The sequence below is a fragment of the Diorhabda carinulata genome, chromosome X (assembly GCF_026250575.1).
Source record: "Diorhabda carinulata isolate Delta chromosome X, icDioCari1.1, whole genome shotgun sequence".
Taxonomy (NCBI): domain Eukaryota; kingdom Metazoa; phylum Arthropoda; class Insecta; order Coleoptera; family Chrysomelidae; genus Diorhabda; species Diorhabda carinulata.
Genome location: NC_079472.1, coordinates 38,321,350 through 38,337,363, shown reverse-complemented (window position 1 = coordinate 38,337,363; position 16,014 = coordinate 38,321,350). Strand labels below are relative to the sequence as shown.

Genomic DNA, 16,014 nt, shown 5'->3' with positions numbered 1-16,014 from the left:
GTAGGTCGGTTGTGATAAGAGTACGTCTCATTAAATTGTCATTAAATTGGGATTATTTACGACAATATTCACCTCTCATAATAATAGTTATTTTTGTCCGTTACGATAAACATAATTAAATATTAAAAGTATCTAATCACAATTAATACTTTTTATTAATAACCATGGGAAATGAATCATGATATTTAAAAACAATTATTTACATAAACAATTTCAATTTAAAACGACTGTAACTTTTAAATGTAGAACTATGTAAAGTCAGCGATTTTATTTGTAATTCAATACATTATAAACATACAAATATGTACAGGAGATACATTTTTTTCTTTAAGTAAGTATACTCTATGTCATTGATTCGTATCTCCTAGAATAATAAGAATTATAGAAAACTCAATTACAACTGCTCGACTAAAATAAAAGCTGAGAGAAAGGTATGAAGAAATAAAGGTGAACACAGGTATAAAACAAGGAGACAGAGCTTGAGTCCATTTCTATTTAACCTGATTATGGACAGAATGATAGAAAAAGTAAGAAAACTACCAGGATACAAAATAGGAAACAGAAACATCTCGATTCTATGCTACGCGGATGATGCGGTACTGATTTCTAATAGCGAAGACAACCTACAAAGAATGTTACACATTTTTAATAAAACCGCAAAAGAATACATTGTGGCAATATCAACAGAGAAAACTGAATGTCTAACAGTATCTAAGGATACTTTAAGATGTAAACTGGAGATAGAAGGGACAATCATAAAGCTAGTAATGTCATCAAGATACTTAGGAGTAGATGTAACAAGCCACCGCGATATTTACCAAGTAAGAAAAGCAGCAGCCACAACAGGTGCCTTAAGGGACATACTGTGAAGAAACAAACATATAGGAATAGAAACGAAAACAAGAATCTACAAAACATGTATAAGACCAATACTGACGTATACCATAGAAACCAGAACCGATACAAAGAAAACAAAACAAACACTAAGAACAACTGAGATGAAAACATTAAGATGCATGATAGGAAAGACTAGACGAGACCATGTAAGAAACGAAGATATCCGGCAACAATGTAATATTCAGGATATAGTAAGATAAGGACGAGAGAGAAGAATAAATTGGAATCAACACGTAACGAGAATGGAGGGGCACAGACTAGTAAAGATCATAAGAGATGGAAAACCCGAAGGGAAAAGATCAAGGGGTAGACCACAAAAAAGATGGCAATATAGCTGGTCATCAGAATCACAAATAAGATTAAACATCACCCAGTAAACACAGGAATAAAAAGAAGAAAAAGAAATATGTACAGGATGCTCAGTATAAACTATATGTTATTTTGGAATAGCCTCTCATAATATGAAGATTATGAAATTTTTCATTGAATCTTGCTAAAAACTTCTTTGCTACCGTGCTATAAGTGGTTATAGTAATGATAAAAACGAGAGAGCAAAAACTATTCTGTCATAGAATTTTTTGATGGAAATAATACTAAAACGACAGAAATGTAGGTGAAACCACAATCTACATGGAGTAATTCTCGTGCAACCAATATATTGTATCATAGTTTGTCGTATCAATACGTCGAGTACAGTGATTTAGTATATTATATTATAAGGATTATATGTTTTTTCGAGCAATATTTGCAGTTGCGAGGCGGAGCGCAGCGGAGCCGAGTGAATGCAAAATTTCTTATCTTATCCATGTTTACAAATTCAATGGAAACGTTCACTATAAATGGCTGCCAAACAAATACTAAACAACATGGTGTCTTCAATCCAGCAACATATGCTCTATATATTGTGTACTTTGATTCTTTTCAAGCAACTACCGCCATTTTTAGGCCAGGTACTTCTGGGACCATCCTCGTAATTTAGATATATAGTTTGAATGGAAGTGATAAAACTGTGTAATTTCAAAGATTTCTCAATAGTTCTGGTAAGGAAATGATAGAAAATCATATAATATGGCATTTTAAATTAGGAAATATTCCGGGATATAAAACAAGTTATTTGAAGCATCGGTGAATTTTTCGAATGTCTTCAAGATATGTATACTCGTACTTCTAGGAGCAATTCTTAAAAGACGTAGATGTTCAATAAATTTTCACAAGTATAATAAAAATGTATAATTCTTCAAGAACTTGTTCTTAGAATCTGATCCCAAACTTTCAAATTGAATAAATATCGTACATTATTGACAGTTTCAAGTATTTTTTTGTGTACAAAATTATTTATGTTCAGTAAATATTATTTTCAGATCAAATTCCAATTTTTTAGAATTGTCGGTGGAACAAATAAAATATGGCCGCTCAGTTTTCCATCATCAATAAGTAGGAAAATATTTTCCACCTGTTTTATTTTTCGATTCATTTGATAATACTTTGAAAGTGCTTCATTTGCAAAGAGTTTCTCAAGATTTTTTTGAGCTTTCATTTTGATTCTCTCATATCAACGTAGAAAAAATAAATACCGGGTGTGACATGGCATACAAGGGTTGTCTGATAATTTTCTGACATTTTAAACCACAGTTTTTTTTCTGTAATAGTTTTATTTTCCAACATAGTCTATCTACTTGCTCCAACTTATAATTGCAATCTTTCTTCTCCAAATAAGCACTATGAGATACTTCCTCGTCTGACGAAAGTCGCTCGCTGTAAAGGAAACAAGAAAAATTCTTCGCCTTTTTAGGAACAGGTTCGCCCTTTGCCATCTAATGTCTTGACTGTTTTTTGTTTCGTTAGTATAGTGAGGGATCCAGGCTTTATGTATAGATATAAATCGAAGCAAATATCCATATAGTTTCGCTTAAACCGCGTCCAGAAATTCGAATTCACTTTTAGTGAAGTAAACCAAACGTGCTAAAAGCTTACACATGCATAATTCTTCAGTTAGTATATGACAAAAGCCTTTTTACGATATGCGGATAGCCTCTTCTATCTCTCCAACCTTAATGCGACAGTTGTCCAGAAATATTTGTCCAATTTTCTCGATGATATTTCTGGTTGTTGCAGTTTTTTTCAAAGTTTTCTCAATAGTTCTGGCAAAAAAAATGATAAAAGATCATATAATTTTGTATTTTAAATTAGGAAATATTCCTAGTGATCCAGAACAAGTTATGTGAGGAATTGGTGAAGTCTTCTGTCATTAATAATGATACAAGGTCTCCGTACACAGTGTCTAACCCACTTATAAGATTGTCAAACAGAAACTGAGTGTCCAAAATGGCTAAAATTTTAGTAAGAATCTCTCAACGAACGCATAAATATTTTTCTAAACTTAAATTAACAACTACTGACAGCGAGGCTGGAAATTTTTCAAAAAACCCTCGTAGTTGTTAAAGCATTCGTATGTTCACTAGGTTTGTTTGATCACTTATTCGCTCAAGGATTAATTTTGAGATGTATTTGTTCCTATAAATAATGTATTGTATCAAAGTATGAAAGCACTAGAGATTCTACTCCTGATGAGATATTTATATCTATCAAGTGTTTCAAATCTATGGAAAGAGATGAGAAGAAAAAAATCTATTCTTGAAGTCTACACATTACGTTTGAGAAGATTATTTCGTCGTGAGTTTCTCTTAATTATAATTTTAGAAGCTTTTGACTATCTTTTATGTACAAGTTGAATTTTCATTTTTATGAAGAAAAAGTATTTTCTTTTAAAAGGGGATATGTATGTATATCTTGGATCATGTTATTATTGCAAGATTTACTTTTGATTCAATCGTCACTATTCTTATATACCAGGTGGTTACTATATCTTAGCAGTATTTTAACGTGGGAAAATTCTCACCAGATTATTTAACGGCGTGAAAGTTCTTAAAATAAAATCAAACTAACCATTTGGGGATTATCGAGATAATGGAAATTTTATTCGAAACATAGCTGCTATTTCTAACCTGACATTTTGTACTAAGTATCTTTGAATGAAATTATGAATTTATATAGTAAAATTATTAATCAAAATTTCTATTTCCGCTAAGTAAATATAATTGTGATTTTCTAAAAATGAGTTCAACTATATTGTTCAGTAAGTATACTGAGTTTTCTTAAGTTAACTACCAAAGAAATTTTCAACGGTGCATAAATATATTAATTCTAGAATTATTCTAAATTTTAGAACGATATAATGAATTATCTTTATAATAACAAAACAATATCAATATAATTTATTACATCTTATGCTGATATAAATTTGGCCATTTCATAGCTAGATAACTATTGAAAACATAAGTTGTTATAATACAATTTTTTGCATGTCTTCATTGAATTCGATCAGCGAGAGAAACTTATTCTTGAAAATGTACCATACAGTTAACATTATCAATATGAAGCTCGAGATATTTTCATGGGTTTATATCTTGATAAATCCCTTTGGTAACAAATATAGAACCAGTTCAAAATAAAATCTTTCAACTGAACAACCAGAGGAATGGAGAAAAATTTTATCTATAAAGTATTAAAGGAAATGTACTTGCTGCTGTTCATTTTAATCCTTCTATTCGTTTACGACAATTTAGTTGCGAGTTATGTATTCACCAAAATTGTTTAAAGTTTCAGTGCATAAAAAAATTTTTGAATAGGATAAAATTAAGGAAATGATTTTTCTTGAAGTTATTTGGAATCAAGTTTGCAATTAAATTTATTAAGAAGTGATCCTTCAATTCAAGTATATCTAGCATAAATAGGGGACTGCATATGCAAAATTTTAAAGGTTGAAACCAGAAAACGCCATTTAAGAATAGTTCGTCTCCTTAATATAGATATCTCGATAGGGATCTTGGTTCTTAATAAAGACAAATATTTAACATTTAAACCAAATATCGAAACCCAAATTAAAAATTTCTATTTACCAGCTGGATCACTAGATATAGTATCAAATAACTTTTTATGAAAATATTACAAATCTGAAATTTTCAAAGAAAGGTCTTCAAGAGAAATGCAGATATTGTCTATTATTATTTTAATTCCCTAAATACTCAACAATATTTATTTATAAGTACATATAATATTCCTGAAGCTATCAATTTTATTTATGAAAATTAATAGTTCAAAACTATAGGAATTGAAAACGCAAGGTTTGCATTGATTTGCAAAGCCGGGAAAGTGTTTAAAAAAATTAATTATTGAAAAAATCGATAGATGTTTCTCTTTCATGGTATGAGATGGTTTGCCTAAAGAGTATGTGATTTCATCAATTCCATTCTCTGTCTGAAAAAAATCACCCAAATTAATTTTTTGGACCGGCACAGTCAGGCAAGCCTTTTTTTAAAGTGTGCGATGAAGGAGGAAATCGTGTGATGAAGGAGGAAATCTCTCCCCCATTACAAAACATATATCTTTAATTTCTTTCGTTTTAATTTTTACTTTAAGATTATCTTAGCTTGCGGGCTCAGAAATGGTGGGAAATATCCTGAAAACCAGTTTAAATTCAATAAATAGAATTATGAATATAATATAGAAAAAATGTTTCTCTGTGGAAATACGATTCTTCTGTAATGATTATAATGATAATAATTATTATATATTCTATTAATATATTTTTTTATAAACTACTTTTTTCAATTTTTTATATATATATAAGGATGTTTCTGTGGCAGTTTTTAGAACTACCATATTTTCTATACTCTATACTCTACTGTAGTTTTTATAACTGTGATAAATATTTCTACTCGATTTATGTGTGATGAAACCACAGTAGTGGAAGTGGAAGTAGAAGATTACTCCGTTTCCTTTCTAACAAGAGACTTTTAAGAAATATCCAGCCGTTTTACTGTTTCTGACCATTGGGAAACTGTAAATATGGAATTTAAGCTTAAACTTTTAGTGATAGTGGGTATCATCTTTCCTGCTACAAAAAAATTATACCTATACCTGTTAATAATCAAGAAGAATATGAATTGTGGGCGCAGACCGTATGTAAAAATTATAATCATTGTGGAACAATAATATTTTCACATTTATTCTAGATTATTTTTATTGACTGTAATTTTATTTATCAAAAACAATTTCGGAGGCAATGGATTTTAACCTGGTTTGCTGGATATTTCCGGCCGTTTCTGATCTAGCAAATCAAGATAATATTGAATTATACATTAACAAGAACAAAATAAAATAAATTTTATGTTTCGTAATAAGAGAGAATTTTCCTTTCCTAATTATTTATCGATTTTTTAATAATTAATTCTTTTAAACTTTTTTCCGGCTTTCCAAATTCACGTAAACCTCGCGTTTCTAATTCTTATAGTTTTGTACTATTAATTTTCATAGAAATACATACATATAAGGGGACTTTTTAGATTGACAGCTTCTGGACTATAAATTTAATATTCTATTATAAAGATGAGTCTAATTTATATCAAATTAAAATACTAGTTAAGTAGTCTACTGAAATTTCATGAATACCCAGAGAATCTGATCACAATATGTGCTAATAAAGAAGCATCCAAAATGAGTGAAATAACCTAGACGTGGCAAAACGAATAGCATTACCATGTGTAAAAATTGAAGGTATGTATCGCCCTTCTACATTTTGGAGGGTTGTTTATGAAAACAATTTTCATTGCCAGAAAGTAGTAAGTATTCTAAAAACGACTACTAAGCAACGTTCATATAACAATTTTTGTATCTAGTTTGAAAAGAAAAGAAAATTAATTTGTACAAACCAGGTAATACTGCAAATATTGTGAATAAAACTAAACCAAACATTCTCACTTCACAATTACAATGTTGGCAATTAGTGAATAAATCAATCGTACAGATCTGTATGTATAACGGCGATCTAAATTACGTATGCCTAACAACAAGCTCATGGTGATCGGGCTCGCTTCAAATGCTGACCTGTGCAAACAAAGCAAACACAACAAAATTGTGTTTGTGTAACTGAATTATATTGCATAATTTCTCAAATGGGTTAATTCTATTTTGGAATTATAATTCATGAGATCGGTATTCTATCGTACCTTATTTACTGTTTTGTTTATGTTACACTAACAAAAATTAATTGTCAACGTGGATATTTATAGGTATTAGATACAAAATGAATGTCGCCCCACATCAATTCAACGAAATGAAAAATCGTAGATAATTTTTCTCATGAAAAGAGCAATTTATTTTGAAAAGTCGAGTTATATTTAATATGACAAATTTGATTTTTGTTTTTCAATGCATGAAAAGTATAGTACACTGCATTGCATTGAAAATTTTTTAAATCAAAATGGTTTTAGTTTTAGAATTATTCATGGCACTTTTACATATACATATTTATTTGCACTGCACTTTTTTCACATACGTATTTTCAAAATTTTTCATGTATTTTGTTTGTTTTATTATAAGGGTTGCTCCACAAGTTTTGAGATAGACGAGAAGAAACAAATATTTGGTTATGGCTCTATTGTGTTTCAAAATATCCTTCATTGGGATTAATACAATTTACATACGTATTAACCAATTGTCGAAGAAGTTTTTTCATTCCGATTAATGTACCTCCAGCACATCTGATTTGAATGCAACAACCGTTGCTTCAGGTGTAGAAAAACGTTGATTTTGCAATTTATTTTTGATCTGATAATGATTCGTTTTTTGCGATTGATTTCCATAATTTTTTCGAACACTCTTTTCTTCACGTTTCTTTAATGGCAAAATTTGTTTAATTTAGATAATGTCTTCTGTAATCTGTAAGCAACTCAAATAACAGTCGTACGACAACACGTCCTGAGTACGCTCAGTAAAATGTTAAACTCTATGATGGCACTGTTAGATTTGACATATTCACATCAGTGTTGCCATATCTCAAAACTCAAGTATCAGCCTTCGTATCTACATATATTTGATAGGTGATGATCGCTAATCTTTTTCTAGTTGTTCTTTTTATATTCGAAGTCAAATTCTGCTAATTAAAATAATAATTTTTGGCTTTGTTTTCTTCGTATTAAAGAAAAATAACTTATATTAAATAAGTAAAAATACATTGGAATTCCATTTTTCAGTCCTTATCGGTATAATTTCTTGTATGGTATTTTGTACTCACGCCAAATCTTTGTAATATTGTATATGAATAATTTTGTCTATTATATGATTATTATTTTATTCGATCATAATCGAGAACGTTTTTATTTGGTTTATCTTTTCATCCACAATTGTAGTTTTCTTTGTTAAAAGTTTTCCTACAAGAAATAAATTTATGAAAACACTGTCAATAGCCACATTTCTTGCATATTCCGTAAACGGTTCAACTAATTTCAAAGTATTAAATTATCCTAGTTGGATATAAACATCACTTCTATTTACACTTTCCTCTTGTTGGAAGTCGTTATTCATCGAAGGAGATAGAAGCTCCCGACCAATATCAATTTTGACTATTTAAAATGAAAGAAATAGATGTGATTTTATCGGATTGTAACCGTTAGCTTCCTGGTTTCTATGACAGAACCAAATAAATATCATTATTGAAGTTAATTTGACACATTGTATTCAAAAAAGTATTTTTTGCCTCATTATACAACGTCCTATATTTAGATTTTCAGCTTAGTATGCGCCATGAGCATACATAATATTAAAAAATATGTAGGTATGTTTTTCGTAATTCAACATTCAATTAGCTCCTGCTTCCGTTTATTTTCTGTCAAACAATCTCTGCAGAAGCAGCTTCAAATCCTTCGTCTTCATTGCAAATAATGATTTTTCGCAATGGGATTTTCCAAATCAGAAGTATTCACCACTATAATTCTTCAGTCTAAGAAAAACTAAAGCCAATTCATATCAATGAGGTAATATTTTTTTATCAATTGGATATTTAAGAACAGAATGGTTCAATGTTTTTTTTTGATGAAAGCAAAATATCCTCTACGTGTTTCTCTACAAATTGTTCATTTATTATTATCCATATTTCTGCTTTTTTCAATAAATAAATTGTTATTATAACTTAATTTTAACAATTGATATGGAAACGTGAATGCTAACTTTGGAATTACAAAAATTTCTATAGGATAACTCAGAGCCCCGACTACGTTTTCCGGTACAAACGTCTTAATCATAAATTTTAGTTAGTAGTTTTTAAGTGTCAGTTTGTTAAGAAAGAACTGTCATAAATATTCATTTACTTCAGTGAATTAGTTCTGCTAAGAAACTTTTCTTCAAGCGACATTCATTTAGTTTAAGCTTACACGTTACTTATCATCAAACGATAAATAAATTCTGTAAATTAGTAATTTAAGACTTTAAATATAATACAGTGTAGAATAAAACTCTCAATGAACTGAGGCTGTCTTTAGTTTTGATACAGCATCTTCAATACAACTTTTCCTTTATAAATATGAAGTTCAGGGCTATTCAATCTAATTGGTATGATTATAAGAGGACGAAGAAAGTTGATAGATCAAAATGTACTGTCAAGATTTGGAAATTCCTGAATATTTAATTATCAATTTATGAACAATAATTTCTGTTATTTTCAATTTGTGAATGAACCACTTTATATGTTGGAATATAATGAGACGATAACGAAAGTACTACATTCACACTTCAGTTCAAATTTGAGATTAAACTTGTACTAAGCCAAAATACATTCACAGTGATTGAAGTTTATACCCCTTCATAGAATTATTTACAGGTCTTTTCATAAGTTTCTTTTCTAATAATATGCAAGATGCTTGTATCAAGTACTATTGAAAGATATATCACAATTCAATTCAAAATAAGGCCTATCCAAATATTAAATTCCTTAGAATTTAATATTATCTAATATAATATTAGAACATGCTTATAATATATATGGAGATGTGATTATAAATAAACTATAGAATAGAGAAGAATTTGTCAAATTTATATGAATTTTCAATAAGAACAAACCACCAAAAATAGTAACCAAAAAAAAAACGAAAGAGGAAGATCAAGATGACAAGATAAATGGAATAAGATTGAATACAAGAAAAGCTCTCGATAAAAATAGAGTACCTGTCGAGACAAAATATCATGGAATGTTGAGGTTACAAGGAAAACAGTAGAACAGCAACCTAAAACTATTCTTCGCCGATTATCGGACTTGGGTCTTCTGAAGATGCCATACATCGCTATTGAAAATCAATAGGTAGCATCTATTAAAATTAAAGAGTATAGCCACACGAATTGATGGAAATTCAAGGAAAGATGCTCATTTTATTAGACGCATTGTTACTTTCTATGAATAATAGAGTTATCTTAACAACCCAAATATGAAAAATCAGTGGATAGACAAAGGACACTCACCAAAACCCGTCGCAAGAGAAGTCGATTCTAGAGACTTGGCATTATGAAGGTTAACTGTAGTTCGAATTCATTCCAGATGGTTTAGCTATCAATTCCGAGGTATATAGTGGACAGCTGATGCAAATATAAAGGTATTATCTCGAAAATATACAGGTTAGTCAATAAAGCTGGTTGACTTGCATCAAGACAATATTAAACCACATACTACTAAAGTCAAGCGAAATTAGATCGGCGATTGGTGGTATTGAACTCTTACTACATCCAGTATCTGTTTCATACCTTGCACCGAAAGATTAAAATTTACTCAGATACTTGCGTGGTCAAAAATTTGAATCCAAAGGAGATACTGAAAATATGAAATAATGACTTCACAAATATGTAAGTATTGAAGGCTCCAGTTTTTGGAAAACGAAATAAAACCATAACCTTAAAAATCACTGGTATATTTTTATTTACACATCAAAAAACGCCTACTACTATATACCGTAGGAACTGATCACCGTTTACATGTCAGTGATCGTAGTACACGTATGTGAAACAATTATAAGAGCGATCTATCTATTATTCTGCGGATTTAGTACTTCTTCTTCTTCTTCCGTGTATTAGGTGTAGTCGCCTGTTTTATCTTTGACATCCTTGCCTCGTATCCTTCTTCAAGGTTGTCACTCCACCTTTTTATGGGTCGGCCGGTTGACCAGTCTGTTGTTATCCATACGACTTTTGTGCTCATTCCATTCATTCTTTCTTGATAGAACCCATTTGTTGACGTCATCTATTTTGCACAATCTTCTGATGTTCTCACTTCTTTTTCCGTCCAGTAGGTTTTTTCTGGCTATCCTGCGTAGCACTTTCATCTGTTGTTTCCATCATTCGTTTGGTTTTCACCGTTTCTGCCCGTGTCATTATTGGTCTTACCGTGGCCTTGTATATTTTCGATTTGGCTTCTATTCCGCGGATTTAGTTATATAAACAAATTATGAAGTACCTTGATGTCACTTAATCGAATATTTAGTTATCTATATTAACATCACATTTGTAACGAAAAGTTTTTTGAATTCAATAAAATTAAACGTATTATGATTAATCATGGTGTACAAGTAGGTTAATTGATTTTATAACGCCCTTCTGATTCTACAACTGTTATAAATGTATCCAAGAGCTTGCTGATCGTTGAGTTAAAGCCATAGAAGATGATGAACTATACTTCGAATACGAACATTTCTTTTAGTATAATTATTTAATAAAAAAAGTGAAAATTCGGAATCGTTATTTCACATTTCCTTAGAGCTATCCCTTACTTTTTTAAAAAACATTGAAATTTTTTATAATAATTGTAAATTCTGTTCAAGTTTCCAGAAATAGACTGAAGTTTAACGCTGAATGTGACAATGTTAATTTCAACTTAAATTGGCAATTTGAATTATAATTTATAGATAAAATAAACGGCATAAAAATTCATTCTAATCAATTAATAACTGTCACAACTTTGGCTTTGGCTACTGGGCACTTTATTTATTTATCACTTTTTCACCAGAATAAAAAAATTGGATTTTATTTGTGAAGTTTTAAACATAAAAACTTTATCGAAATGCTTGCACTAAAATAAACAAAAATTTCATTCAAAGCAATCGATTCACCGCAATAACTAATCTTTTTCTGCCTGACTAGATACGAATCGAAATAAACCTTGGAATGAAATAGGAGCGAAGCTTATCTATCTTTGAAATGGAATAACGTTATTTCATGAGGTTTGAAAAGAAGGTTTTGTAACAAAGAGCGACGATGTAGATAATTAGAAGGGAATAGTTTAATCTATATGAGTGACTAGGTGCAAACCAGATCATTCAAAGCAATGTTGCAATATCGATGCAAGCAGTAGCTTGGTAGAAATCGTTTTATATATAGTATCTCTAAAGTGAATGTTTTAAAAAGTTTAAAAATAAATAAATAAAAATTTATTCACTCAATTCTGTGTACGTAAAGATACCTAAAGCATGTTAAAAGTATCAACCTACTGGATATACAATACAATACAATACAATTGAATTTACATAGTAAATTAGTAAATATATAGGTGAACATAAGTTAAAATCGTGGTCCCCTTTTAGTTGGGAAGACTAAACGTTGTTCCCTCCCGTCTGAAAAACAAGTTTTCTGACCTCTGCCAAGAAGGCCTCCTAAGCGACAATGACCTTCACATTCGATTCAAATTTTTTTCGGTGCACATTTACCTATCTAGAGGGTCATGGGTCAAATTTCAAAAATTGATCGCCACAAACTATTAAACTGCTGGGTATTAATATAGAGGAAACAATGGAGTGGTCTGCTTAATTATCAACTAAGTCAAGCTCTTTTACGGATCGTACTTCCACGCCAAGGACAATATTTGAAACTAATAGTGAAACAAGAATATTTTCCTGAAATAAATAGTAATTCAGAAGCAATTGTAATATAAATGAAAGAAATTAGGTCGGCGGAAGGAAAATACAGACTTAATTAATTGATATAATGGCAAAATGGCAAAATTTATGACTCATGTGAAAGCAAAAGATAGTAAAAATACTATTTGTTCGTTTGTGGTAGAGGGCGCTAGTAAATTCGGCAAGATTGCAGGTAGATGACCTTTCGGTGTGTTAAGGCCAGATTTTATTTCACTATTTCATAATCACTACAGCTGAATTAGATATGATAATATTCTAAATGTATCGATTTTCTTGAAAACATTGTTGCTTCTCTATCACTTTTTGGACGAATACCAGGGAATTCAAAACGAGGATGGTTAATCAATTTGGCTGAATTTATATCCCCTCGTATTACCAGTAGTTACTTAGCCAGAAAACAATTCTCTTTCAACTAATTCTGATTCCCAAGCCAATTTTCTTGTATGATTTTGTTCGATTTTTATGGATTTCTAGTAGATATTTAGATTAGTTCTGCTATATAGTGTTTTTACTACTATCTTGCCGTTTTTTTCGCATATTTGTATGACTAATTCCCTTTCATTATGTTTCATTTCTTCACCTTCTTATCCGTGTATCTTGCTCATCCTTCGTTATATTTATCGACTGTGTCATTTGAATCTCTCATTATAAGTACATTCTCCTCTCCATCATTAATTCCATTCCTCAATTATCTGAGAAAAGAATCTTTTTCTTCTTTCCCTGAATCCATATTTATCCCATATATATCTATATTGGACACAATTTCCCATTCCTTCATTATCTGATCCCATTACAATTCCACTAAAACGTTCAGTATCCTCTGTGTATAAGCTTCATTCATTTCTTTTTTCCAACCATGTATTACCACATTCTCCACCTCCCTCTTACTTTCAAAATACTTTTTCACAAACTATTGATACTCCTTGCTGTTTTTTTTATGTTAATTGTTTGTGTTCTCTCGTAATATTTTATTTTCATTTCTCATTGATATAATTTCTTCAATCGTTTGTTTGAAATCACCATTCAACTCAATCGTAGTGTCTATAAGAACATCTATTCCATAATCTTTTTCGTATTTTGCTATTGTTATGAAATGTAAGATAAACTTCACTTTAATTGCCTGAACTCTTTTTGATACACTGTATGGAAAAACACTTCATTATTGTCAATCCCGAAGCTTTCAGATTATAAGAAGTAACAATCCATTTTGGTTCGTTTCCAACCTCTCTCATATTGATACGCACGCCTTTTGTCTCTACCAGATAAGGAATAATGAAATCTTATCCATTCTTTGTTTAACATATAACTTTAACTTTGTTTTGTAGTCATTCATTACAATTTATGCTTCACTAGAAGGTTTGGACAATAAATATATTAACTGAATTTTCCTGTGAATGTACTTGAGATTGAGGGATAAGCATGAAGTAAAACTTCTCTAGAAGTTAATAAATTGATTAGGGTACATTGTATAGAAAGTATGAAATTACAGTGTCTGAATTGAATGTAAAAAATTGAATATGTTAGTTGTTGTTATGATCGTGATATTTGATATAATTCGAAATTAAAACTACGTAAACAATTAGTGACATTAAAAATAAACTAGATTTTAAGAACCATATTAATAGTTTAGGGGAGTAGTAGGAAGAAAATCAACTAAAACTTAAGAGGTGAATATTGAACATTAAAGAAAAATCAGAACAAGACCAATAGTAGTGATTAGACAATTAAATTAGTAAATTAGTAAATATATTAATAAACATGTTTTAGAATCGTGGTTCCCTTTTAGTTGGGAAAACTTGACCCACTTCCTTTAACCCGTCTGAAAAATAAAGAAATTCGCAAAGAAAGCCTCGTGGCGACGATGACCTCATTAGAATCAAATTTTTGCCGGTGTACAATGGACCTATCTACAGGGTCATAAGTCAATTTTCCAAAATGAATCGCCAAAGAAACCAAACAGGTAATTTCGACAAGACTCAACATTTATTTAAGAATCTGTTGGAGAAAATTGTATTTTAATTCTTATCACTAATTCATACTAATGAATTTCTATATAAACGAAAAATTTTTAGATCATGTTTCCATCAAAGTTGTCATTTGTAGATTTATTATTGTCAAAATTAATAAAAATTTTGAGAATAAGTTCTAATTTCAATTCTCGTCTTCTCCATCTTCGTTTTCCTCTCTTTCTTCATTTTCTTTTCCTTCTACTATATCTTCATTTTCTTCTTCTTCTTCATCATCGTCGTCAACATCCCTCTGCTGCAGAATTCCAAGTCCCTCTTCATTACCGTCATCAACGACATTATCATTCATGATTTCTGAGTTAAAGCACTGTAGCCCCGTTTTCCTGCAGCCATGTTTGTTGCCACAGCCGGTTTTGCAGATACAGAATCTAGTATTGAGTAATTCATTTGATGCAGGTGGTAGAATGATCATGATAGATTCCAGGAATTCGTTACGTATTGTCCAAACCCATTCTTGGGATTCTAAATGATGCCCTAACTAAATTTGATTTCATAATGTACGCGGTTGATCGATGCTATCCACAGATTTTTCCCATTTTTGGAGCATTAACAATTGTTAATAAGGTTTGCATTCCAATCTCAAATAATCTCTGAACCGGACAGTCTCCTTCTTCAAATGCTGCAACAAGTTTATAAATTTTATATAAGATATACTTAATTATTTCCACTTCAAATGTCCTTAGTATAAATGGGAATGTAATTAAATGTAAAGTATGTCCTTTTTTAGCAATAAATTATAACCTTAATATTACGAGTTTTTGATTGGGACTTCTCTGACCGCGCGCTCGACGCCCTCTATTTCAAAAACAGGTCAAGGGATAAGAAAATATTAAATATTGAAGGTGTAGAGAATAAAAATAGCCTATAGCAAAGGAAATGAGATATTTGCTAAAAATGACAAAAAAATTTTTTTCTTACCTTTGAAGCCTGACTTTTTTAGTTTTTGTGAGGTGATATACTGGATATGTCGATTTTCCGAAATTAACTCCCTTTAATGACTGGACTGTACTGCTGGTAAATATCTATCTACCATAACATTTTAATTTTTATTGTAGTTACAATTTATCTATCAATTTTTGAAAATTGGCAACAATTACGAAAAAATTATCAGTATTTATTCTTTTCAAATATAAAGTTTTTTTAGTGCAGTTAAAAGTTTTAAGCCTTGGTATTGACCGAAAAACACGGTTGAATTTTTTATGTTTAAGCTCTTACGTCCTGTTCAACAGTTTGTTTTTCAGGCATTCAAACCCAATAATTGAAGGCCAAATTATTTCTTTATTATGATATTATAAAAC

At 30.3% G+C, this 16,014-nt stretch overlaps 1 protein-coding gene across 1 annotated transcript in view; it reads right to left on the bottom strand.

The window, feature by feature from the left end:
* Positions 1 to 6,785, bottom strand: part of LOC130901362 (uncharacterized) — a 33,279-nt gene extending 26,494 nt beyond the window's left edge. The window contains exon 1 of the mRNA XM_057812687.1: positions 6,669 to 6,785. Within this exon, the coding sequence (XP_057668670.1) occupies positions 6,669 to 6,711 (43 nt within the window). The 5' untranslated portion in view covers positions 6,712 to 6,785. The remainder of the gene's footprint in view (positions 1 to 6,668) is intronic.
* Between the last annotated feature and the right edge of the window lie 9,229 nt (positions 6,786 to 16,014).